The 27,724-nt window shown below is 51.4% G+C and overlaps 1 protein-coding gene across 1 annotated transcript in view; it reads right to left on the bottom strand.

The window, feature by feature from the left end:
- The window catches only part of LOC111145245 (O-6-methylguanine-DNA methyltransferase), a 280,586-nt gene that overhangs the window by 34,500 nt on the left and 218,362 nt on the right, over positions 1-27,724 (bottom strand). Inside the window, exon 3 of the mRNA XM_022500029.1 lies at positions 14,575-14,735. Coding sequence (XP_022355737.1) covers positions 14,575-14,735 — 161 coding nt within the window. The remainder of the gene's footprint in view (positions 1-14,574; positions 14,736-27,724) is intronic.

Raw genomic sequence — 27,724 nt, 5'->3', positions numbered from 1 at the left:
TCTGATAAAAAGTGATTCAAAAGGTATTTTTTTTACATGGTTTTCTTGCTCCTCTTGACATTTAAGAGGAGGAAGTCCCTAAGCCTCTGAGTTCCACCACACTATCTCCCCTCCTCCTGTGCTCCTACTTCTCAAAGGAGCCCTTAGGGATCCCCGCCCCAAGCCCCACCCTCTTCATCCCATCAGCCTGGCTGCCCTTCCGCCAAGGCACTCAGGTCACGCCCTGACAGTCTAGGGGTACAGATCCTATATACAGATTTCTCGCTGGCACAGTAGCTCCCTAAGGCCCAGAATTTTGTTTTCTTCTTTACTAAATTCCCAGAGCCTAGAAGAGCGCTTTGCATATTGCTCAAAGGGTATCTGTCGAACATCTGATGACCTGAACTCCAGTCTCCACTGTCAGGCCTAGGGCTCTGTCAGTGGGTGGCACCTGCTCCCCACCCATCATGGCAGGCCCGGAGTCCCCAGCCCTCACCACTCAGGATCATCTTTTCCTCCCTATTGATCTTTCCTTTGAAGAGAGTAACTTTTTTTTTTTTTTTTTTTTTAAATCCAGGGAAGGAATTCCATAAATATATTGCACTAAATTTCTACGACCTCTGACCCAGGGTATAAAATGGAATAACTAATCAAAGGACATTTAACAACTATGTCCAGGGCACTGGGGAAGGGGGAATCCTGACTCCTGCACACCTCCTTCCCCCTGCTCTTTAGAAAGAAGGGCCAGAACATACTTGGTCCAGGGAGAGGAGGGTTGCCTGGTCTAGAATGCCTCCCAGGGGTTCTCTACAAAGCTGGAAATTTCCTGGAATCTACCCATGTGTCCAGAGGGCAGGCTGGGAAATCTTAGTCATTTTTATGGTGCTTCCATAGGCCAGGGCTCCCCAGAGGGCACTGTGGGGAACATCAGCATCCCACACGCGCTAACAGGGAGAGGAGCTATGGGAGAAGGTTCCGTACTTGGAGAAGTTCAGGAAGTTCATAATTACAGAGCTTGTGACCAGGACCCCATATGTGCTCCACTGAAGGCCTGGAAGGGTCCTGCCCGAAAGAAGACGGTTTCTTTACGGTTTCCCCAGCTTGTAGGTCATGCAGTCTTTGCGGGAGAGACATCCTAACACCCGGTACAACTGAGGTTTTATCAACTGACCTAGCTAGTTAGGTTCGTCTAGAGTTGAATGTAGGTCTGCTTCTGTCTTCCCAAACCCTGTTTGTGTTTGGCCGTCCCAGAGCCCCGGGTATTCTCTGCACAGGACAGTGGCAAGCACAGGGACGAGGGAACAGCACGGTGGTGGCGGGCGGGGGGGGGGGCTGTTTTGCTGGGTTCCCCTGGCAGGGTGTGGAGGCCGCAGGGCGGGCAAGGACACCCTTGGCTGGGTGCGGCAGGTGTCTGGCAGGAGAGGGAGAAACAGCCTGGTCCGTCAGGAAGACGGACGAGCTGTAAGCAGCTCCCGGAGAACCGTCCCACACGCTTTAAGAGCTCCCACACGCTTTAAGAGCACACACAGCTCCGCTCTCCAACGGAAACTCAGAGTGTGAAGTTTTGCTTCTAGGGTCCAAGGTTAAAACTGCGGGACTTAGAAGGTCAAGGGTCTCACAAGGCTCTCCAGGCACCCTGGAGCTGTCTCCGAAGTGGCGCCCATGCAGCGCCCAGGGTGGGGTGATGGGCCTGGCACTGCTCCCCTTGAGGCCACGAGAAAGGCCTCACAGAAGGGCCCTGGCCTTGGGGTGCAGGTGGCTTGGGGGTGGGCTCTGCACCAGCCTCCGGGGAGAGCCTGCCGCCTCAGGACCCAGGGCCTGTTAAGACGTCTGCGCTTGGTCCCAGGCCCGGGGAGGTGCCCCCCTGATTTTCCACGCAAGGTTCCATCTTCTGCATCTCCTCCGCCCTGCACCCCAGCAAGCCGAAACCAGTTCCGTCCACAGCACGGCTGTGCGCTGTACGGGGAGAAGAGGCAGGCCCGGGAAGGTGCGCTCCAAGGGCTGGTCTACAGACAGGGAACGCACCTTCCTTCATGAACCTTTCACGGGTGCTTCTTCTGCAAAACGGGTCTGGACAGTGCGGGGACCGCAGGCCCAGCCAGGACTACGGGGACCTCGGGTTTGCCGGGAGGTGAGTGAGTCAGCATGGCCCAGGGCTGGGGAACCCAGGACCGCGGCCCCAGAGACAAAGCAAGTGAGACGACACCCCGACTTCTGGCGGCACCTCCGCGAAAGGCTCGTGCTTGCCTCCGGAGGCCTCATTTACTGCCAAGGAACAGAACATTCAAGATAATTACAGGTATTTTTTTAGCTTCTCCTTGTAAGACGGAAGTAACAAGAACACCAGCCTGCCAGGAATTAGCTAAGAAATGCAAGACACATCCTTCTGCACGTGTCCTGCCGTGGAGGCCGGGCTGGCCCACTGGCCGACATCCCCTCACTTTCTCTCTGCAGAGCTAACAGCTGCGCTGGCGACGGGGCCCCAAGCCACGGCTGGCGGACTCGGACACCATGTGTGCTCACAGCGCGGCAAATGGTGCCAGCTAACCCTGCACAAGGCCTCCCACAGCTGCCGGAGCCACCAGACCCATGTCCCACAGTGCCACGCTGGGAGCAGACACCCCAGTGCTAAACCAGAACCGCACCCCAAGGTGTCTCACCAGAGGACAAGGGCCCACACGTAGAGACCATCCAAGAAGCAGAACACCGTCTCCGGGCTAGAGCGAGCGAGTGGACAGGTATAGGCAGTGGAGATCCAGGACGAGCGAGACGGCGGGCTGGTCTCCGCCAGAGCCGGGACGGGTGGAAGCGCCCCGTCCTCCTCACCGGCTCCGCCGTGCGCTCTCTCCGGACACGCCGGCCCTCTACTGTGGTTCCGCACAACCCGCTGTGGGGACGCAGGCCACATGTCCTGTACTCACTGAGCATGGCCAGTGTCCTTGGGAAGTTGCGGGACGCCAAGACGAGCACTGCAGAACGAGGGCCTAAGCCTTCGGTTGGCCTGGACACCAGGGCAGCGCCGAGGGGCTTGGAGGCCCCCTGCGGATCACCGGGCTCTGGAGAACACGCGCCATCTGTGGTGAAGGCAGCAGGTGTGCTGGAGCAGGGTCTTTGGTGGTCCCGTGTCACCCCTGGGACAGCTTTACACGTCACTGCAAGTGCCCCCTCCTTACAGATGGGGAACCAGGGCTCCAGAAGGCTGTTACTGGTGGAACTGTGTCTTCCAAAATGCCAAGCTGAAGTCCCAACAGCTGGGAAGCCCTGAGAAAATGACTATTTAAAGAAAGGCCTTTACAGAGGTGATGGCCAGGAGGCCATTAGGGAGGGCCCGGGCTATCCGACGCTGGTGTCCCTATAATGGGGAAAGGAAGAGACCCCAGGGGATTGTCCCGAGAAAGGCAGCCACATGAAGGGGCAGGAGGGCAGCTCGGGAAAAGCCTTGACGCTGGACTTCCAGCTCCAGAGTTGTAAGAGGATAAGTTTCTGCTGTGTAGGCCGCCTGGCCTCTGGGACGCGTTCCCACAGCCCAGGTGAGGACAAAGGGTGCAGATGTTTCCTCGGTGTGCCCGCCAGGGACAGTGCTGGCTCCCACATACCCAGCAGAAGTCCCAGCCTCCACGCAGGCCCAGCTTGGCACCGAGCGTCCCTGACACACACACAGTGGCGGCACCAGCATGATGCCGGGACCAGCATCCGGACACCTCCCAGAGGACCCCCTCGGTCCCCCGAACCAGGAGAGGTCGACAAGAGTCACACACACGAGTCCGGCTTCACCCCTCATGTCCTCATAGGCCTGGGCTGGGCCAAGGTCCGCAGATGAGATGGACACACTCTCAGATCAGCTCTTCCAGCCTGGAGTGACAATCTGCCCTGGACATCAGGGGGCCAAAGGGGCACAGGCCTCACCTGGCTCCACTGGGAGGCGGCCCTGGTTTCTCGCATGGGGCTGCCGACTTCCCTAGAGCCCTGAGGAAACAGGCTTTCGCCCAGAGCAGCACTGTGCCCGCATCCCTCCGTGTCCTGGGTCAGAGCAACGAGCTGCCCGAGCACAGCTGGGCATGGGGACGAACAGTAATTTCTGCCTGTAGCTCCAGTCACGTCAACGGCATTCACTTTCTAGGGACAAGACGTCTTGGCCTAAATGTCAAGACATTATCTCAGAGGCCAAACCAGAGGCAAGTGGCCTGCGAATGGGGTCGAGCCGTGGTCAGCCTGGGTCAGCTGGCAGGCACGGCGAATTCCATGCGTCTCTCTCCCTGCGCGCAGACTTCCCCAGAAGCAAGTAAGATGAGACTTGCCTTCTGCATTCCCCGTGCCCGCCGCTCAGCCCTCCCTCACTCCAGCCCAACAGACCAGCGTGGGGTAGGAGCCGTGAGCACCGGCAACCTTCACACTGAGGAGAACAGCTTTTATTAATACAAATTGGGCCATTAATAATATTTAAATGCATTAGCTTTAACACAAATAAACAAGACCAGCCACTGAAATTTTAAAAACGGATCCTGTGTGCTAGAAAAGAAAATGCGGCCGGTGAAGAGGCAGGGCCCCCAGCCAGGTGTTAACACCCAGCGACCACAGGAGCCGCGCCTGGGTCTGAGATGCAGGCTGTGGGGAACATCAAAAGGTGTTAATGGTTTCAATATTTATCTGCTGCAGGGAAGCACTCTAAAAAGAAGACAGAAAAAAAAAATTCTGCTAATGGCTGTGTCTTTGCCATTAAAATGAAAAGCTTAATGCATCTTATAATCAGAGGACAATTTGCAAATCATTAAGAGAAATGTAAAATTCCATTAAAATACAAATCAAGAGACTCTCCCTGGACTAATAATCTTTTTGATATTATTTTGCATTTCACTATTTCTGTTCCAATACCCAGGCCCCACAAATGATCAGTTCCCGAACACGCTATTTACCACAGCCTACTTCTTTAACGAGACCGAGAGAAGGATCATCTGCTATTCAGAGCAGGTACTAATGAAGAATTCCATATATTCTGAAATTTAATTAAAACCCCAAAGATTTCAAATTAGATGCAATTTGAAATGCCTGGGGCAGAAATACATGCACTTGCGCGGCGAGGGTACCACGCTGAAAGTTGATACCGTAATTGGTCTTGATGTATTTTTGTGTTGCCAGGCTGAAGCACAGAACTCATAACCATATAAAAATTCTCTGTAGATTACCTGCTCATTGAAAATGCCATCACTCAGGTAGTTCTCCACTAAATTACCATACCACTAAAATGCACAAAGTGATTCGCGGAGTGGAGTGGCACAGCTGGCCGACGCGGCCAATGAGTTATGCATGCGTCAACGCGGCCTTTTTTCTTAGTAAAATATGCTCAGTTGAATATTAAAACATAATTGGCATTCAACCTAAGCAGCTTAAACCATTCCGTTATCTTCCTTTAAACCGATTTGGCTCCTCCACAGTTATTTTCAAGGATGCGATTCACAAACTAATGATGCCATCATCCTCGGTGAGATCTGCGCTGGTTTACATCGGCCATAAACAGGCGCGGTGGCCACAGCCAGCTCGGGACTGCCTTTAATACTGGCTGCTCTTGAACATCAAAGGCCCAATTCTCGAGGAAAAAAAGGGGGGGATGTGCCACTTATGTTGGTTCTTGCATATTTGATTCCAAGAAGAGGAAGAGATGCGAATTTGCTCGGAAAAGTAGGTCTTGGCCGAGCCATGAGCCCTGTGCTTCCGGAGCTTGGTGTCTGGGTCTCTGACCGTCCAAGGGAAGGCTGACCACAGGCCAGCTGAGGAAGGAACGCGGGTTTAGAAAACACAGATGACCCGCACACGCACGCACACACATGTCTAGGGACGGGTCCTTTACACAATGTGTTTTGTGCGACGATCACCAGCAGTACTCAAGAAACGAAAAAGTAGTTGCCATAGTAACGGAGACACTGTAGCTCTTTATGCTGGGGGCAGGGTGGGCACGGGCAGGACTCGCCAAAGACAGGACTTTCCAAACATAATCAGCATTTACCTTACTACTGGCAGGGCGGGACAAACCTGGTTTCTCATGATGAGAGCTCATAACTGAGTGATGTTCTTTAGGCTCAAGACCTGCCTTCCCTACGTCAGTCGTCAGAAGCACTGTACGGCCTGGCACTGGGCAGGAAATGATGCCCGGTGCACTGAGCCCTGGGGGGTCCACTCTGTCCTGGTGACAGCCATCGTGTGTCCCAGAGCCACACCAATGGCCTCTGGAAGAGGTGGGATTTTTCCACTCCGACACAGAAATACAACCTTTATTTTTTTTTTTTTATTTTTTTTTTTTAAATTTTATTTATTTGACAGAGAGATCACAAGTAGGCAGAGAGGCAGGCAGAGAGAGAGGAGGAAGCAGGCTCCCTGCTGAGCAGAGAGCCCGATGCAGGCCTCGATCCCAGGACCCTGGGACTATGACCTGAGCCGAAGGCAGAGGCTTTAACCCACTGAGCCACCCAGGCGCCCAGAAATACAACCTTTAAAGAAGAACGCAGACTTGGAAAGCTTCTATCCAAGTCATCCTGAACATAAGGGACGCAGGGAAACCTCGTATGTGATGAGGAAATTTATGTTAAGTAACGACGGCTCCACTCTGGCTCCGGCACACAGTTTCACCGCACCACGGCCACCAATTTTCTGACGCTGATGTGTTCGATGTATTAACTTACAGTCCAGTGTTATGCACGTTTTATTAAAGTATAATTTTTCTACAAACCCAGGTGGTAGAGATAACTCTATTATTTCTAGGATGGTATAAAAATGCATTTAAAAATGCATTAACATTGCCTATAAAGTGTGAATATACATTTTATGACAACAAAAATATTTAAACGTTCTCTTTGACAGCAATCCACGTTAATCTAACGCCCACAGTGGGGATAAAGATTTTAAAAGCACGTTTAAGTGAAGAGTCTATTTTTTTTTTCACTTTAAAATACAGACCTGATCGAAGATTCCATTTTTTCAAAGTGCATTTCAAATGAAAAATTCAGGAAACAGACAATGTGATTCACTTTTCTCGGTAGGCGGAAATCTGACACTGGACTGCTCTGAGGCACAGCCTCTCCACACCCACCCATCGTGAGGAACCTGCGGTGATCCACCGAAATTTGTGAACGTGACTGGGGAACTTCTCCGTAACAGGAACTTCCACTGGCTTGCTGTAATTACCATGCCAGATGAACACTCCTACTTTCATGCAAATATTTCCCCATAATGTAGCACTTGTGACAATTTCAATTATCAATATTATTTACTTGTAGTAGAGACACTGTCCTGGCCAGTACAAGGTCTGAAAGTAGCTGACATTCAAGCCACCTCTTAAGCTCGTTTACATCACACTGTGACCACCGCGGCCTTGAGTTAAGGCCTTCTCGAGTACGTATGTATGTAGGTATGTATTGATTGGCTGATTGATTGCCTGAATTATGGAAACCTCAGGGGACATGGGATCTGATCACCTCCCCAGATCTGGGATGAAACTTTCACTGAATAAGGTTTCCCAGGAGCCAGTGGGGATGACTGAATCGTCAGATGGCTCTGGGCACAGAACGCCGTGCCTGCTCTTGGGGTCCAGCAGGCTGTGGTCCTGTTTAGCCACGCGAGCACCTCAGGAGCTGGTACCAATCGACAGACTCAACTCTCCTCTGTGGGAGGAGGCACGTACTACCAACTCAGGGTAGGTGTAAGTGACCCTGTGGGTTACGAGAATATTTAACCTCTTCCACAGCAATCCCAGGGCGGGATCTACATAAGGTATGTGGAGTATCAGCTTGGTATCCAGGACCTGAAGCGGCATCTTCCTTCCCACCGGCTGCTTCCATTGTTCGGGGGTCCCCCCAAGAATGTAGAGCTTCACTCACCCAAGTATTTCAAAGAGAAACCACATTTTGGGCCAAACTGGATACCTCCTAAAGGTTCTGGTTAGCTTTGCCGACACGATCATGGGATATCCTTGCCAAGGGCCGGCACCTGGCAACACTCTTTAGACAATGAGGAGTGGGGCGGGCTCATCCTGATGTGAGTCTGCAACCTCAGCATACCGACAGTGATGTGTGGCCAGTCCTGCTCACACTTCCCAAACCAAAAAGATGAGTAACATACTGGCCCTCCCACCTTCTCCCTTGGCTAGAGCTCCAGATCAGGCCGACCTATGGATACATGACCTAAAACTTTTAAAAGTTGTTCATTACAACAGCAAAAATACTTCTTAAATAGGCAACTATGGGTCTCAAACAAACATCATTATTAACAGGAAGGTCAACCTTGGATAGACTGAAGCCCATTGCAGAAACTCTCGTAAGAGTCTGATCTGTTTCAGTAAATTCCTTTAGAGCAATAGTTCTCAGAACAGGGCACACACACGTAACACAGACATACACTTGCAAGTGTGATACACACTACATATAAACCGTATGGTCACGTATATATACTTGCCTCTCTCAAGATCTTGGATGTGCCTTGGGGAGGGTGAGAGGCACAGAAACGACAGTGTAATGCAGACGCGCTAGAGCGCCTGGGAGCACAGGTTCGCAGAGCAACTTGACAAAGCTGTTGGCTTAAGCGAATCAGAGCTGAAGCTAAACGCCTCGTCCAAGATGTGGTCCACAGTACAAAGAATAAACAAACACCAGGGACAACGGCCAGGCAGGAAATAGGAAATAGTGAACTCAGACGCCGTCTGAACCAGGCTCTTCGGCCCATGATACTCACCAAAATGCCAAAAGGCAGCTAATCGGTCGAGCTGAAGAGTGGAGGGTGAAGTGCACGGACGGCCTCTGAGCGGGCTTGGCCACCACGCCCCCGATGGAGCCAGAACCAAGGAGGGCAGCGGCCACGGGGCCCACAGAGCCACCACCCCTCAGGGGCTCTGTGGCTCCCTTCTGCTCAGCCTGGGGGCCCCTGACTCGGAGAAACACTCACCGCGGGATGAGGACTTCCGGAACCTAACACTGTTATCCCACGGGGGAGCTGGAAGTGAGGCACATATCTGAACGCAGACCGGGCTGGGCAGCCACAAAGGGGCGCTTCTGTCCCCATGGAGAGGGACATGCAGCAGATGCCGGCCCCAGGAGCACAAGATCTCAGGCCAGACAGAAGGGGCTGCTGGAGAAGCACCGCTCCCTCCCTAAGGCTCTGAAAAGGCCTTCTGGTGCCTCCAGGAGGGCTTCCTGGAGACAGTTACTCACGCCCTGAAAGCAGGGAGCCAGATTCCTTGACGAGGAAGATACTCGCTCACCCCCGAGGTCCCCTCCGGGACTCACTCCATACCCTGTACACCATTTGTGTTCAGGCTTCTTGCCCACCTTTGTTCTTAATTATCCCCCCACCCCCACCCCCGGGGCTTGAAACCACACGCAAGGCACAGCTGGACTGAGCCGGGGCTGCTCCTGATTTCGGACCCCTGACCGTCTTCCGGCACCCTGACCCTCGCGCCTCCTCCCTCTCCCGCTGCTGACCGGCCCCTTCCCGTGTTGGCGTCATCGGGCCTTGGGCCAGATTTCCACATGGGCTGCCCCCAAAAGGCAGTGTGGCCGCTCTAGGGTTGAAAGTACATTCTCACCCGCTCTTTATTTCCTGCTTAATTTAAGTACAGTGTTGTTAGCTTGCTCTAATCAATAAATGGGCATCGGAAGGTTTACAAACTAGGTAGTATCACAGCAAGGCTGGAGATTTTTGTAAGGCCTCATTTACAGTACGGGAGAACCGTGAGAGCCACCAGCCAGACGCGGAACCGCCACCGTCCACTCCCGGTGCCTCTCTGCACATCAGACTTTTTCCAAGTCCAGGGAAGAGCGTCAGGTCAAACCTCATGAACGCACGAAGCCGCCTGCTGCTGTGGGCATGACAGAGGCCGAGACAAAGCTCCCGCCTCTGCCGTGGCCTGCACTGCACACACGCTCAGGCCGTGCGCAGGACTGACACCAGCGCCCGTGAGCGGCGCCCCGGAGGCCACAGGACCCTGACAGGAAGAGGGCTTGGGGCTTCCCTTCCTGGGGAGATGGCGGCCCGGGGTGAGCGGCAGCTGGGAGGGCAGGAGGGCTGTGCCCCGCGAAGGCTGTGGGGTTGGGGACCCAGGCGAGCTGGCGTGATGAGCCTCTCTAGGAGGCATTTCTGATTTTACAGAGCCGTCTCTGGCGAGCACCTGAGGGAGTGATGATGCTGTTCACGTCCTCGTGGTCCCGCCGCCTCCCAGCACTCACTCAGCCCCCTGGAAGTGCACGGCCCGGGGGGACCGTCCTCCAGGACACAGTGTGGACCTTCGCTCACCCTGGAAGGGACTTCCCCGTAACTCTCTGGAAGGGCTTGCAGGGGAGGCCCTTTGCAGAAAGGGTGTTCAACAGACTTACATAAGCACGAGAATCCTTTCTGAGGCCTTGGAACAGAAGCTACAAGACACTACTCGCCGGCAGGGTTGGCAATGTGGATCTTACTACCGTCATGCGGCTGGATTTCATAGCTACAAGCTAATAGCTGTGACGAAGGAATTTATTAAAGTGTTAAGTATTTCATTTAAAAGGGAACATTGCAGTCACTTTGAAAAGAAAACTCAGAACTCATCTGCTGAAAACGATCATCTGTGAGAAGACACCGGAAGGAGCAGCTGGGGTCCACCACCGTAGGCACCCACCACCCGCTGTCCCCACTACCCGCCGTTCACACCGCCATTGGGGTCCACTGCTGTCCATCCCCCAGCACCGTCTGCACCCACCACCCACCTTCCACACCACCGTCCAAGCCGCCGGGCTCACACAGCCTCGCACACTGCAGGGCTCACACCGTGCCTCCTGGGGCGCCATCCGTGGAGGAAGCCCCCACTCTAGCCCAGAGAGCAAGCGGAGAGGCCCAGGCTCCCTGCTCCGAGCACCTCGATGGTCAGAGGAGCTGAGAAGGGGACGACAGTGTGTGCACACCCTGAATCCGAGAGGGGTCTCAGTTTCCCTCAGGTCTGCCTCTCCTCAGCTCTGTGAAATCCTGCTTCTGGCAAAGTCTACTTCCACCTTTTTACCTGCTTTGCCCCGGACTACGAAGGCTACATGAAGATGCTTACGTGTACAATGGAGCGACGTTACTTTTGAGAAGTAAATGTGGAGTTAGAACATATTAACAGGAAAGAACTTCAAACGGTATCTCATTATTAAAGAAACATTTAGATTTCAAGACCAATGGCTTCATTCAGTAATTATTTCTTAGAGAAAAATGAATTCAAAATAGCGCTGGCCTTCGCAAGGGCTCAAAGGGGGAGCCGCTGCCCTCCCTAAAATGCTTCTTTGTGCCGGGACGGCTGGCTCTCCGTCGGACGCCAGCAGCAGATGGTCCTGCCGACGCTTTAATAAGCGGATCGGCACAAGGCGAGTCCCCCAAACTCCAAATACAACACACAACGGTTTTTTCTTAGAAAACGCCCTCTACTAAAAACAGTCTCACAAGAAGACTGAGACACATCTTACTCCACACCCGGTTTGCTTGTGCTTTCCTGAGCAGCCGCCGCCGCCCTCACCCCTCCGAGGACCCCGCTAGTGGCGGCGGCGGCCCACACCTGCGGACTTCCGGTCATGAAGGACAGCCTCACGCTCCCTGGCAGGAAAACCCAGACAATTAACTTGTTACTAATCAAACTTGGGAAATTTTCCAAGATAAGAAGCTGAACTACGGGAAATCTCCAGTGTTAAGTTCTAACCTGACAAAAACTTTAACTGCGTATGGCTTACGTCCGCACTCACGTGTGACCAGCCTTAAAAGATGAACCAGTGCTGAACGGGTGCCCATCTCACCGTGAAGCGGTCTTGCCCACAGACAAGAGGGGCCCACAGAATGCAGTAAGGGCCTGCCCCAGGGGCCCCCAGTGCAAGGGCCGGCTCCTGAGGACAAGCAGGTTCCGGTGCTGGGGCTCTATCGGGTACGTTTTTAGAACAAGCTAAAAGAAGCAGACCTGGTCTAAATCTCAGAGGCGAGACTGGGATGAAAACATGATACGCAAAAGTGTATTAAATGTGCCCCCAAATTAAGATGCATGGAAAATAGAATTTGTTAAAAAAAAAAAAATTTATTCCACATTAACATGTAGCCACGCCTCCAAGCCTGTGACGGTTTCTTTCTCTACGTTAATGACCAGTTTCTGGAGGTCTCGGAGGTTGTCAGAGGATTTTCCTGGCATGGGACTTGTCTGCTCACCATGACTCCCCTGGTGCTATAAGATACCAAGTGGAAACAGAGCCAAGCCAGCTACCACTGGATAGAAAAGGGTGTTACCACATCTGGGGGTTCATGTTAGCAATTGTATCAGAACCGTCCACCCCCTCCCTTCCTAAACCATAAAATCCCCACACCTGGTCCCTGCCTGGGAGTCAGCGATTGAGCTGGATTAGAAAAACCTGGCTTGCACATGCTAAGGCGTGGGAAACCCCGGCCCGAGGCAACCACTGTCAGGTGGTGGGACTGGCCCAGGGGACCCTGTCCCGAGGAGGGTGCTGGAGGCTGTCTCCCCTAAACCCGGCTAGAAGGACCTGGCCTTGGTTGGAAGCACCTGCCAGCGCTATGGGGCTCGTCCAACAGGGAAGAGCTTCTGGCTGGGGCTGGATGGCCTCCATTCTTACCCCAGCAGCTGTTTCCAGCTCGTTCTGGGGCTGGACGAGGAGATGGGCTGGCTCGGCCCAGTGCTAGGTAGGCAGGGTCAGTGTGGCCAGTCCTGCCCTCTTCAAACACCAAGAACAGGATCTCAGGATTTTATAAGCTCACTTTCCCCACCTCTCCCTTTGATTATAGATACTTCCTGCCTTGGTTTTCTAATTTTTCTTCCTGAAAATTTTAAAACCTTAAATTTCTGCTCACTAGTCAACAGACTTTAAGAGAGGAAAGCCAGTCAGGCAATTCCTTCTTTCATTCTTTACTTGAGAGAGAGAGAGAACATGAGCACAAGTGGGGTGCATGGGGACAGAAGCCGACTCCCTGCTGACCAAGGAGCCCAATGTGGGATTCGATCCCAGGACCCAGGGATCATGACCTGAGCTGAAGGCAGACACTCAACGGACTGAGCCACCCAGGAGCCTCTGGTCGGGCAAACTCCTTGCTCCTAGTGGCACAGCAGTACTCTCCAAGTGATGAACGACAATGGACGGCATAGTTCAGAGCACCAGGGTTCCCAAGCCCCTACTTCAGAAGCAAAACCACATCTGAGTTCCCAGCCTGCGCAGCACACGGAGGCCACACTGTGTCCCCTGCAGCCTCCGTGCAGCGGGCTGGCTCGTGCTACTGGAGGGTGACCCCAGAAGCCCATCCAGGACGCAACACGTGCACAGCGACATGCCAAGGCCCCCTGGAGTTCCCACAGCCCTCCTAGAGACTGTTCTGAACGACACAGGGGCTCAAAAGGGGCCCCGTTTCAATTCATTCAGTTCATTGTGAAAATGCTCAGGCACTTACTATCTGTTCACTTGTCTGACCTTGTCAGTCAACTCAGGTGCCGGCTTGACTTTCCAGGAGCTTCTCTATTACTGCCCCTGAAACTCCTTACTCCACTTTCAAGTTTCTTTTTGCTGAAAATCATGGCAGCTACTGGAATGCCACTAAACTTATTTAGGATACGCTATTTTGAAATTCAAGATTGCTTCACATTTACTTTAGAGATGTACTTATTTTAGAGGGAGGAGCAGAGGCAGATGTACTTATTTTAGAGGGAGAATTTCAAGCAGACTCTGCACAGAGCGCAGACCCCAGTGTGGGGCTCGATCCCGCGACCCTGAGGTCATGAGCTGAGCCGAAAACAAGAGTCTGACGCTCAACCGACTGAGCCACCCAGGCGCCCTAGATTTACCTCCTCTAAAATCTCAGGGTAGTTTTTTCCCTTGACTGTGTGTGTTCGTACACCTAGACATATTTGTACACGTACACACGCACTTATTTTAAAATGAGCGTAAAAAGCCACCATGCAAAATGAACCTCTGGTATATGTGTAGATTAATTTTAGTTGCCATAATTCAGGTCCAAACAAGAACTCAGAAAGAAGCATCTGGGAAAATGCCTTTTGGTGATCACAGACCACGTGCCTTAAACGTGCTATATTTAGGCAGCAAGTTCTCAGTTCACGCTTTAAGCACACAGTAACTACGGCAAGTTTGAGAAGTTAGATTGCAAACTTCTCTGAGACGACACAATGCCTCTACCCACTCTGATGAGATGTCACCGGCCGAGTTTATGGAAGTGGCTAATTGTCCATGGACAAGCCTCATTTTCTGTGTTGTTGGCAAGCAGACAGTTTAAGTTAACAATAAGCTTATTGAAAAATTCACTGCCATTCAGATGTGTTTCTATTTAAACCTTTCAGCCAACAAGAGTCCAGAGTCGGTCTGCGTGCATCATTCTTACTGCCTTTGCCAAGAATTATGTGACCCCGTGCCAAAGCTAACACAAGCATTTGGAATGGGTGGAGACTGTGAGCTCCTGTCCTTACAGCGCGGTCACATGCGGTCTCTGTTTAGATGATGTAAAAATACCAAGTCAGGAGAGTCGATAAAATGGGCTGTGACGTAAGTGGTAGTTCATCAGTCAAGCTCCCTGAGCGAAACCCTGGGAGGTGGCGGAGTTACTGACCTTGCTGGAGAACGGGATGGTGAATCGCAGGCAAGGGGAGGCGTGGGAGGGCCGCCGGCTCATGGAAATAGGCGTCCAGCCAGGCCGCGCACTGCACCAGGGGCTCCGTCATTTCCTCCGGACGGCCAAGCAGCTCAGGAAGCACGGGGGCCTCCGCAGGCCTGCAAAGTAGTAAGAGGAGGGTCATAAACCTCAGGCCCCGAGTCCACACAGGTGGGAAGCAAATGAACGCCCGCTGTGCCCACGTGGGTGAATGTCTGTAGCAGTTCCGGGGAGGGGTGCCCACTGCTGCTCAGTGGTGGGCAGGTGCCCGCAGGAGGAGTGGGGGGCCTTCCCGCCGCGTTTCCACCTTTGGCTCTAAGAAACACAAGCCCTCTTTGGAAACAAGAGGCGATTCTGGGAGAAGCGTGCTGGGACACAGGCTCTGCCGTCAGGGGCTCTGAGCGTCTGCAGTCACCCCGTGAAGCAGGATGCGACACAGCCGGGATGACAAGCGAGAAGCCGGCCCAGTGGGAGTGCGGATGCCCCGTCGTACGGCCAACAGGTGCACGTGTACCTCTATCCTTTGTCTGTAAAATCGCGTCTCATCAAACCTTCTTCCAGAAATACTACCGAAGGAATTACCCTGCCTGGGACCACCCGCGCCTCCCACTGAGTTTCAACAGAACAGCGCGTTCGGGACTTTGTACCGCTTTGGGCTGCGTTCCGGGGACTTCCTCGCGGTCTGCTTTCCGTCCGCGGAGTCTCATGCTTCAGTGTCTGACTCGCGTGCAGTCCTCCCTTGAGGCTAACGCCAGTCATGCCGCTCGGCTTCTGCTTTTCTTCTTTCTTCCCTAGATTCCCTCGTTCATTCCTTACGGTCACTTCTTCCTTCTCTCTCCTTCCGGTTAAACCACATACTGTGGAGCCGCTTCGTTTGCTCCTCGCCCGCGGGGCTAACTCCCGCACCGGTGGGAGTTGGCGGCCGCCTCTCCCAGAGCTGACTCACCTTCGGCAGGAGCCGAGTCTCTGGGGATCCCACTGCTGGAACGAGAAAACATCCCTGCTTCCGAGCCCTACAGTTTTATGATGGATCCAATTTTTATTTCGATTTCCTGGAACCCCACACCCACAAAAGCACTGGCACCAAGTCTGATCTCTTCAGCTGACATTCCTTCCTTCCCTTCCAGAGCCCTGCACAGCTGGCAGGCTTCCTAGGCTTTCGGGGCCTGGAGGGCAGAGTCCGTCTGGCATCTCAGATCCCGAAGCTTCGGGGGGAGGGGAGCTGCACGCGGCTCTTCCTGGCCCTCCGTGCCTGGCTCTGTGGGTTAAGGACGCGTGCACGTGCAGCGGTCTACAGGCTGCCTGTTTTGTCTTGTACTCACCACCCCAAGGAGGGTCTGAGTGGAGAGGCCACAACTGGCTTGGCCATGCGGCCCAGCACAGGGAGGACATGGGGGATGGCGGCCGCAGGAGCGTGGGCCCGACTGCGCCGTGTGGGAAGGCCGTGAGCACACGCAGGCTGCCGCAGACCCGGGAACCCATGCACTTCCAGCTGTGCACTGCAGGGAACCGCTGAAGGCCCGGACGAAGGTCTCGCAGATGTGGCCTCGCGCAGGAGTGCTAGTCTCTTAGGCACAGCGCCCTGTGGAAATGAGTCTCCACGGACGTCCTGGATCTCGCCAGAAATCAGCTTCCTTGGATGAGATGCACAGAAATGCCCTTTCCACTGTTTTTCTACAGTAGAACAGAAAGGGGGCTGGGGAGAGCGTCTAAGCACTTGCATGTGGATGGGGTGAGGAAGGAACGGGACAGGGAAAGTCAAAGAAACGAGTCCCCTCGAGTGACCCGGCCGAGAAGGACAACAGACGCAGGCTGGCCATCCTGCCGACTCCTGACCCAACAGGGCAGGCCGAGGCCTCAGCCCAGATGCCATCTTCGTGAGATCTCTGTGGGCGGGAACCCACGTGGACAGGCCCGTGGTAGGCCTGGACCCCGCATCAACAGAGGGCCCCCACAGGACGTGCTCCCTCCACAGCACCGTGGGGCCAGCGGAGCCGAGACATTGCTCCTGCCCTGATTTCTCTCTCCATCAGGACATCTGGTCGGGGAAGGACTTGGACTTCTGTGCCTGGCCTGAATGTCACCCGACTTCAGAGAGAAATTCTAGACACTCTGTTCCTGTCCTGTTCCTTCGCACTGAACAGACATGTACTGATGACAGAGGAGAATAAAGATGGGGAGGGCTGTCCCATGTCTTGCCATCCCACTCCTGGGGGTGGAGAGAGAGGGGGCCAGTGTTCTAGGGAAAGCCAGGGCTCCCTTCGCACAAAGCAAGGCCAATGCCACCCGGTGTGTGTCGGGGGTTGGCAGTTTGTCCGCGAAGGTCTCAGCCACGAGCACACAGCAAGCTGCGCGTGACACCTGCCCAAATGGGAGACGGACAGAGCTAAGGGGCCGACGTCCCCACCCTCAGCCTATGGGAGACCCCCGTCCCTCTCCTGCCTTGAGCGCCCATGCTGACCCCCGTGCGCCTGGCGCCTCCCTCAACAGGCCAGACGGTCTCAGAGCTGTTGGGCTATGCTCGCCAATTTCACCAACAGTGACTGTGCTCCCCTTGGCCAGGGGACAGACGCCACGGGAGATGGGGCACCTTAGGCCATGGGACGGGGCCTTCAGTACCCACTAGCAACCCACTGTGCTCCAAAACTTACACCTCTTTGCTCAGAGGCCCCAGAATGGCACAGGGGCGTCTGGGCATCAAAGGCACTGACCAGGCTGGTTGCCGTGTCCTCATGGCTAAGGGACTAGAATGGGAGCTGTGTCCCTACTAACATTTCCCACTCTTAAAAGGGTATTTGAAGAATTTTTATAGTAGTAAAATTCATCTTAAATTGATTTTTTATGCTTGTGCTAAAGATCTCAACCTCTGATTTACTCTGTAGGTCTCCTTTTTAACTCTTTCTCTATTGGCATTAGGTAACTATTCATGGGTGAAATGTAATTAAACAGCTTTGCTTCTGAAGCAAGGATTTATGATACTACATTTAAAATGAATGGCATTAAACACACATATAAAACCAGATTTTTAAAGCCATGACACAGATTTCCATTTCTACAATAAAACGAAATTTATTCTCTGCCCTGCCCTCTCCTCCAGCCTTGCTTCGCACCTCCCTGTGAGAGCTGCGGTGTGACGGCGGCACAGCCCTGCCAGCGGTTGCCCTGATTACGGAGGAGTCTCTACTGGCTCTCCTACCCACCAGCCCCGAGGCCCCAGTGATTACGGGCTCCGTGGTCCACGCTCCTGTAAATCCCACACCCCAGCCCTCCCTGGGAGCCTGCCACTCAGCCACCGCGGAGTCGCACACCCCTGTCCGTGGGCCAGCACCAGGTGTGGGAGCCCAGAGTCGGCAGCTGGACAGCCAGCCTGCAGGGGCAAAGAGCAGGCCCTGTCCTGCCGTCAGCTGGGACCAGGCAGAAAGGGATACATCAGAGTCAGCCAGCCTGAGGCCTTATCCCAGATAACACTTGTCATCAGTAAGAGTCACCCGGGCCAATCCTGGGACACTGGGCACCACCTCCTCCCCTCCATTAAACCTGGCACGAGAGGGCTGGCTAGTGGCTGACCAACATATCTGGCTTTGTTGAGCTTTTCCACAGAGGACAGGGCAGCACACCGGGCACACTGTAACAGAGCAGACACGAAATCGTACGTGGTTTGGTGTAAGGGTTTCCTCAAGAAACATGCAGCTCTTGGCAATCCCCACACAGTGGCCATCAGGGGAAGGCTCTGGAACACTGGCGTGAACCAAAGGCCCTAGTGAAGTTCTCCTGCAGTCATGACCCCTTCCCTGCTGGGGCTCGGAGAGAGAATGTCCTGGCGAGCTGGCTCAGAGGTCAGGTTTGTCCTTCAGCCCAAATCAGGATGCAGGAGGGTGGGGGAAGTGCTCCAGAACCTTTAATGACGTCTTTAATGACACAGGGATGCCTTACCTACGAAGGTGGAGGGAAAACCCATCGCTGATGGCGTTCACAGGAAGGCTGTCCCTCCTCCCTGCAAAGCAGCCTATGTCTCAGGACGTGGATTTCAGCTAGAAAGCGAGGGGGCAGGGGCAGCATCACACTGGTGGCAGCAGGCAGACAAGGGGAGGGGACCAAGTGTAAACAGAATGGCCTCCCTGGACAGGGTTCCGAGCCATCCATCCGCCACACACAGAGGTTGCACGCACTGGGCTCAGGCTAGCGGCCGCTGCAGAACCAGGAGTCCTGGGGTAAAGTGAGCCCGGCCGGCGACGCCCCCAGAAGGCAGCGCCCGAGGTCTGCAACGGCGTCAGGGACTGGCTTGACATGAAAAAAAAAATGACCCCACATCCTCCAGGGTCTTTCCACACTGCAAATTTGTTCAACACTTTAAAACTCAATCAGTTTGGCAGGAGATCTGGGCATTCAGGTTTGGGGGCGCCTCAAGACTTCACTGCTAGTAAAGAACCACTAAATCTTCATTTCTGAATGAATTCTACTTCCCCAAGACATTAAAATGTCATGTACTTGGTTTAAATCCCATTTGATGTAAGAAAACAGGCCAAAAGTTCTAAGCTACTCACATCTGATTAGCAGCATTAGCTACACCCAGGGGGCAGACATTCAAAAACTTCTCTCTTTGACCCCAGTACTTTTCCAGTATTTGTCTTCCCAGGATAAAACCGAGGGCTGTAGTTTGGGAACATGAACTGGTGATGCTAGAGGCTTGCCCACGCAAAGAACTTCAACCTCGGAAAAGAGTTCCAAAGACCCGTATTCTTTGGAGTTCATGTGGAATCTGGCAGTGCGCTGATCCAAGCTGTGTCCTTTAGCAAGGCTGGGAGATCAGTCTGCGGGAAAACCCATGGAGAGTGGGGTAGAGCCTGCGGTAGAAGCAAGAGTGCAGGGCCTTGGCCACATACAGCGTCCCAGACACCCTTATGAGGAGAAGAGTCCCCGAGCTGAGCTATAGAAGCGCACCACCCCTTCTCTGGCTTTAGGACGCAGGGTGGGCTCCGGACCCCACAGCGTCAGGAAGAGCACGTGTTCAGCAAAACGTTACAACTGCAACACAGGGGACTGTGAAATGCATGGCTACTGCGGCTCAGTATCACCATTATGTGCAGTTACGTCTGACCCAACAGCTCTCTGGCAGAGTCTCCTGTGTTTGTGTCTGATGGGTTCGTCCCGCTTTAATTACTCCTCCTTGCTAAAGTTTGCTTTTTTCTTTTTTCCAGTGGTGGGATGGAAGACAAATAAATTATGCTACCTATGATCAAAAAATATCTTTTTTTTAAACAATGGGGCTGAATAAAGACTTTAAACTCTATATTCCAACTGAATTTTGTGGCTTGATTCCATGTAAGCCGCTGTGGAGGACCCGTACGTCTGCGGCTTATCCACGAAAGCATGGACGCAGCATCTGTAGCACGAGGAGGGCAAAGGGACGACACAGAGGAGGTGCTGGCCGCCTTCCACTCGGCCCCTCGGACGGCCCCATGCGCCCCTGATGCCCTCTGCGATGAGGGCTGCCCTGGGACGTCTGATGAGCGCACACCTCCAGCGACAGCTCCGCGACACAGCCTGCTTGTGGGCAGCTGGTGGGCAGCACCACCACGCGGGTGCGACGGGGTCTGTGCAGTTATCGGACCTTCTAACCCGGGGAAAAAAGGGGAAGGGCGAAAATCAAAGTGTTGATGCAGGGACTCAGAACGCCGGCCTCCGACAGCAGAACCGCGCAGGAGACGGAGAGCAGAGGCTCCCGACGGGCTTGTCCGGCCACAGGACGGGGGCCTTGTGCGGCTCGTGGCGACGGCGGGCAGCGTGACCACATGTCTGGCGCCGTCCTGACGATTCGGAGGTCCATGTGTGGGTTTGCCCCACGCCCTGGGAGCACCAGCAGCTGACGGAGAAGGGAGGATGTGGACACAAAGCCCCAGCAACACGCCGAAGCTGACGCTACAGACGGTGGACGCGACTCCTGTGCATGGTCACTGGCAGGGAGCCAAGAGCCGCCGTGACTCCTGACACCCGGTGGACGGACCGACATTCACGCCTGGGGTCCTGGCATCTGTTCTCACAGGTCAGTCTCTACAAAGCAGACTTTGCCACCCTTCGATGGAGGACAACCGGTAGCGAAGGGAGCCCGCGCCCGCCGCACGCGGAAGTCGTGAGGCCGGCTTCGTGGGGCAGGGGCACTGCTGGCCGTCCCTGCAGGAGGGCTGGCGAGAGCCGGCAGGTGCTCTGCACACCCTTGCTCGGCTCTCACAGTGTGGTTCAGGACAAAACGGACGTACATCCTGCTCCTTGCCTTGATGCCTTCCATCTCCCCCCCACATACCCCCAAAATGAATTCTACGTTTATGATCCGATCATAGGCCACCAATGGTCTACGTCCCGAGGCCAACAATAGGAGAAGGAAGAGGCAGTAAAATGTAACTGGGCCCCAATTTACTCACTTTCTGGGTGGTCACAGGTATGTTGCTTAAATTGGGTATCAGTTTTTAATGTGCAACCTAAGCCCTCAAAATTTGGGGCTCAAGTTAATGTCAGAACCTAAACAAGACCATAGAGGAATTTATGGTAGTATTTAAACCCTCCAAACCCCAGAAAATTTTATGTAAATTTTCAACTCTTCAATACAAGGTACATGTCGTAAGAACTACACACTTCTTTTTCCTTTTGAAAATGATACTTAAATACATAAGCAATAAAACATTTTAAAAACACAATTTAAATAGTACACTTGGCAGACTGGAATGCCTTAAAAAAGCCCACTTCCTTTCTCCCCTAAATGTTCAAATTGTTAAAAGGAAAACTGTATTTTATCAACACTTTAACATATCATTAAAATCTCTACTATCTGACAGATGAAGATAAAAACACCCCAAAACTATAGATGAATTATCAGGTCCCTAATGATTCCAAAACAATTACAGGATGCAGAGCAATCTAGTTAAATTTTATTCAAAAGCTTACTACACTCGTGTTTTCTTTTATTTTTCTATCAAGAAGCCCATGAGGCTTAAGCACAATTCATTATGCATGAGACCCCACTTGCAGTGCTTGACTGTAGATTAATAGCAAAGTTTGCTGTATGTACATTTGCAACATTAGATGCATACAATATGCTAACTTATTCTTTCACTGAAACTAATTATTTACAAAAATGACTACTTGAGACTACAATTTATTAAATGCATGCATCCAGTCTCAATTTGGCCCCCAAAGACAGCCTGGAATGAAGATCTTTTACTTGATGTGACAACTTCTAGAAACGCTGTTATTAATATTGTAAACGTGGCAAATAAAGAGTTCAAATAGCCTTACGTCTGTGTTGCGTTTGCTTTTCACCACTGAAGCAGGGAGCGGAGCAGCCTTCCAGCATTTCACACGCGAGAGGTGGACTGCTCTTTCCCAGCTTCATTTAGCTTCTTATAAATAAAATACTTACCCATTAACAACAGAATGGTTTAAAAAGAAATAGCAAACATGAAAGAGGAATAGAAAAATCCTAATCAATTTGTTACTTAAGTAGATTACAAGCCTGTCAAGAAGAATAAATTTAGTTCTTCTGTTGAAAAATATCTGTAAAAATAGAATTTTTAAAGAGTCATTTCCACCAGTCTCATCAAATTATTGGTATTCCCATATAGGTACTCTCTCCCATCCAAAGGATCTTTGGGGTTAGGTAACTGTGCATGATTCAGTCATTCTCTTCACTCCCAGAAAAGAGGGAACATATATGAATTGGCTTATGGACAAAAATTACAGAACCTTCATCTTCACATTCAGATTTCAGAACGGGGCATCTGGTCAACCTCAACATCTTTCAGGCTGACTCCTTAACTCGTGTGGCCTAGGGCAGCATCCACCTGCTCTGAGCATCTTCTGTGGTCCAGTCTCTCTCTGCTGGGCCAATCTGCACTCTTGCCACAGCTGCCCCTTCCAATGCCCTCAAAGACTCTGTATGGCCTTGCTCTGCTCTGCTGAGGGTGTGTGCCACTGCAGGCTGAGGAGAGACAGACAGGAGTCAGACTCCTTCCTTCACATGCCAAGATAAGGAAAACCGATGTCTGTGCCCAAATGACAGAATGCTAGTGCAGAAAGTCATTACACACTACTAATTGCTCCGTGCCATTAAATTTTTGCAAGGACGCCTAAGGAAAAAGACAGAGGTTTCCAACAAGGGCTTGCTCTGGGATATACAATTTTAGGGATAGAGAGGAAAAATGGAACATCAGTGAGAGGGCCTTTGCTCCCTAAAACAAACAGGTGTTAAGGGGGAAAAGAAAGTAGCCTGAGAACAGGAAAATCTCAGGGCCATAGTCAAGATGGGTAAAAGATGACTGGCTTTCTTACATGCAATTTAATATCCCAACTCTCTCAATAACACATTCAAGGTCAGCCAGAGTCAAGGCAACTGACTACAGAAGTCCCTGTCGAGAAAATGTCTCAAAGTCAGACATTCATTACACAATATGGCATTCTGGAAAGGGGGGGTCCACTGAATAAAGGGGACGGTCAACTATCGGGAAACAAGACAAGGTAAACACGTGCATAAAAGTTCACAGCGGCTATTTACTGAGTGCCTGACATGTGCCAGATATTTAATTAAGAAAGTGTTCTGTATGTATTCCTCCCCATAACCCGAGGGAGATAGTACCTCTATGTTGCAGAAGATGAAACAGAGTCCAGAAGTTATGTGACAAGAACTTAACCAAGGCATAAGGGATGCAACTAGGATTTGAATTAGAGTGAGTCAAAAGCCCTTACTATCGGGACCACCTCCGTGGACCCAGCGTTCTTGATCCTCCCAGAAAAGGAAACAGCTCCTCCTTATCATACACAGCCCGTGTTTACATGCTCCTTTCTCAACAGCATGTACCTTACGTAGCATACAGCCTGTAGAGCGATTGGATCTGTTCTCTGACACTTACATACCTTCTGTAAAGTTCCACTAATCCGTAAGACGTGGACACCCAAGGCCCACTGCCTATCAATTCAAAGACAACGGGAATCTGAGCGCCAATTCTAGTTCTTCTATATTCCAGACACTTCCAAGAAGAGAGAGGAGGTGCCCATACTAGAGGGTCTCAGGCTTGTAGGGAGCGGCCCACTGGGCACTACTGGTCTATACCCTTATAGGAAGGCCACGTTTACATTTAAATGCCTTGATGAGCACTCCGTAGGACATTCCTCTTTACAGATAAGATGGCTCGGCCTTAGACTATCCCGGGCCCATCATCTTCCCCACATGGCCCTATGGAAGCCAAGCTCAGAATGAGAAAAACCACAGTATTTATTGCTCTATGTGGCTTTTGGCGAACGAGTGGCCGGGCTTTTTGCTCGGGCAGATGTCAGCCTAGGTGGCATGAGGACGTCAGATGGGTAGTTCCCACGAAGGCTGTTCCAGGCATCTGAATGAAGGGCCGTGCATTGTCGCATTGCTGACCCCAACTCTGTCCCTCGGCCCCAGCGTCCTATCTGACACACTGCTAGTGCTCAGAGCCTGCTGAGCGAATGCACAAACAAGACGCGGTGGCGTCAGCACGGCCACCATAGCTCGTGCACCGAAAAAAACCTGCATTTCAGATTTCATTTTTCCAATGAATAATTTGCTGAAAACCACTCCCGAGGGGGGGAAGAAAAACCCACCAAGATTTTGTAAATAGTGAAAGCTACATTTCTCTGCCTTTCCCGATTTTGTAGCCGACCGCTGGGTAACAGGCTTTGTTAAAGCTCAGGGACCGGCCATCAATTCTGATCTTGCTTACTTTGACAGGACTCTACAGTCAAAACCTGGAAGTGTTTCAGATTTGAAGACACACAACTCGGTGAGTTTCCTTCACGGTGGCCCCATCCCCACTCCTGATACAAGGCGATCAACTGCATAATGAGATGAAACACAGGAAAATGAAGTTAAATGGCACACTTAGCTCCACGTTCATTCTCTGACCACGGATGAAGGTGGAGCTCCAGGAACCACAGACACGTTCTATGAAGGCCACTTACACTGCCCCTCATTTCTGCATTAGGTTTTCCAGTCTTCCAAGAGGTGGTCATTAGATCATCACAGAAAGAGGGATGAGGTCCTAGTGGGGAGAACTCCCCGCCCCCCATCCCCGGCCATGTGGAGGGCACCAGCTGACTCTCTGCAGCCACTGCCTTGTGATCACGTCCAGGAAAACAGACAGGAGAAGGAAGCCCGCTCCCAGGAAGCAGGCATACACACGCCCCATCCCTCAGTGACTGGGAATTCTGGACTGTGCGGACCGAGCATCCCAGATGCAAAGCCCGTGACAGGGACGGCACATGGTGCCTGAGCCTGGGGAGCCACGCCCCTTCTCGAGGCTCTCATGCCTTTGCTACCAACAGGACTAACACAGGCCCAGCCTTAGTACGGTCAACAAAACTCATCTCCAAACAGCTTCAAGACTACTTCGTTGTGATGCAATTTAGAAAAAAAAAATTAGGGGCGCCTGGGTGGGTCAGTTGTTAAGTGTCTGCCTTCGGCTTGGGTCATGATCCCAGGGCTCTCTGCTCAGTGGGAGGCCTGCTTCTCCCTCTCCCACTCCCCCTGCTTGTGTTCCCCCTCTCGCTGTCTCTCTCCATCAAATAAATAAATAAATAATCTTTAAAATAAAGAAAAAATTATTTTGCATCTTAGCAAGGGAACATGTCTTAATTTAAATGTTAAAATAATAACGAATGTTCTGAAGATCCTACTTCTTTTCTCTCCAAAAGGCACACGTTCTAGGAGGGCTGACCTCCACCGGGTTTGGTCCCATTAACTTGTGTACTGGGCTCATTAATAAATAATACTACCACTAAATTACCTGTCTTGTAAATTGGTTTGTACAGTTCTAAATAAATAATAGATCGTTCCCTATTATCAAACACAGTGGAGTTTTTAAAGAAAAGCATAGCTGAGGATACACGAGAACATGGCAGTTTCATCTGGGAACAACTTTCTGTAGCTCACTTTCTCAGAAAGCCTTTGCTCCTATTTATTGTTGCAGCTGGAACACGTTAGCTGGCGAGCATGGCCGAAAACCCTGTATTTAATATCAGACAAGTATACTGACTATACATTAGTGGCCAAAAAAATCTTAAGCAACTATTAAATGGACAGTTAATGTAATTGTATTTTAAAACACTGAGGTCATATTTAATTTTGAATTGAAACTCTTAAAATGTGCTTTCTGGCAAGGATATAGGGTAATAAAACAATGTTAACTACAGAAAAAAACTCCAAAACTCACATTATTAAAATAAATCTTTTTTCCAGAGTACTAATATTTGCAAGAAGTAGATTACAAGAAGCAGAAAACATTTGTACTTCTTCAACAAGTATTGTCACTGGCACTGGAAACCCAGATTTTCAATTTGAAGGATGATTCACTCTGAACAGCGAGCACAGATGTCATTTCCCGCCCCCCTTCCTTCTGCGAGCTGGCTGCACCCCCAGCACCCTCTGCCTTCCTTCCAGGGTGCTCAAACTTAGCAACACCCCAAGATCTTTTAATCAGAAGTCCACCAGTAAAGGACCCAATTATGCTCAAGAGCAGGAAGTAAAAGTAAATGGGGTGGGGGGAAGTCTAAAAGGATGAACAGAGGCACGATGAAGAAGAGAAAGAAAGGGGTAGAAAACATTTTAGCTGCAAAGCTGGCCAATTAAAATTCCCTTTGGAAGCACCAATTTCTACTCAAAGAAGGTTGGAAAGTCCAATTTTATATGCCTTTTTCTTCCTCTTAAAAAATCAATACAGCCCTCTGGGAGGCTGTCACACTTGCAGGCAGGCAGGTCTGTGGACCGTAAGCTCCACGCCTGTACCCGGTTCACAGCCCTCCCAGGGGAAGAGAGAAGGGGGTGTCACAGGGTTTTCCAGCAAAAACAAAGCAGCATTTATTTACAGGTGTTCTGACAGCGGGGACAAGGGGAGAGGCCCTGCATGTGAACCCGGGAGCCAGGGGGCAGCACTTCGCAGCACTGAGCCTAGACCTGATCCCTAAACGCCTCCACCCTGAGAGCCTGAGAAGAGCGGAGGGGGACAAAGAGACAGGAGGCCTCCTGGAAATCTAGTTGGTGGGAGCAGAAGGGACAGCCTGTTCTCTCTCTGCTGCCCCAGGCAGGGTCACCCAATCCCCAAGGTCAGACATGGATTTGAGCGGCCTCATTCTGCCAACCACGAATACAATGCAGTCGTTAATGCTCTGGAGTCTCTCTCCTCTTCTCTGGTCCCAAATCTCTAGCTCCCTCTTCCCAGAACTAGGCCTTACTTCTCTGTGCAGATGTCCCTCTCTGCACCTGCAGCAGCATGCCTACAGAGGCCTCAAGTTTGCTCCATTTGGAATTTAAGTCCGTGGCTTAGACTGGAGTCTCAGGCCCGAGAATTTTAGGATCCATTTCTTTTCAAAGGATTTTCACTCAAGAAAACTCTAGTTTAAGAAATAGTAACTCGAACTCCTTGTATGAAAACATTTCCCAGTTGTGACTCCCAATTTTAAGAAACATTTTACCTTTATAAATGATGAGATGTTTAAAGATTTTAATTGCAATGCAAACATGTATTTGAAAATCTCACAGAACTCACAGACGCTTGGAAATGCAAATTTCCTCATTAAGACTGTGTTCATCAAATGACCATCAACTTAATATAGACTGCTATATACTCAGGATGCTATATATGAAACCTCAGGGTAATGGCAAACCCAAGACCTAAAATAGATGCACAAAATAAAGAGAAAGAAAGCCAAATATGACAGAAACTCATCGATCACAAAGAGATCAAGAGAAGAAAGGAACAGAGAAGAACTACATAAACAACCAGAAACAATTAACAAAATGGCAATAAATACGTATCTATCAATAATTACTTTAAATATAAATGGCCTAAATATTCCAACGAAAAGACATGGGGTTGGGGGGAATGAAGATAGAAAAAAACTAAGACCCATCTATATGCTGCCTAAAGAGACTAAAGATACATACAGACTGAAAGTGAAGGGATGGAAAACATATACTATACAAACGGAAGTGGAAAAAAAGCCAGGGTAGAGAGGAGTCAAGATGGCGGAGAAGTAGCAGGCTGAGACGACTTCAGGTAGCAGGAGATCAGCTAGATAGCTTATCTAAAGATTGCAA

Source organism: Enhydra lutris, unplaced genomic scaffold (genome assembly GCF_002288905.1).
Source record: "Enhydra lutris kenyoni isolate GAN:26980312 unplaced genomic scaffold, ASM228890v2 scaffoldscaffold12, whole genome shotgun sequence".
NCBI classification, from domain to species: Eukaryota; Metazoa; Chordata; class Mammalia; order Carnivora; family Mustelidae; genus Enhydra; species Enhydra lutris.
Note: the sequence above shows the minus strand (reverse complement) of the source record. Positions and strands in the feature narration are given on the sequence as shown.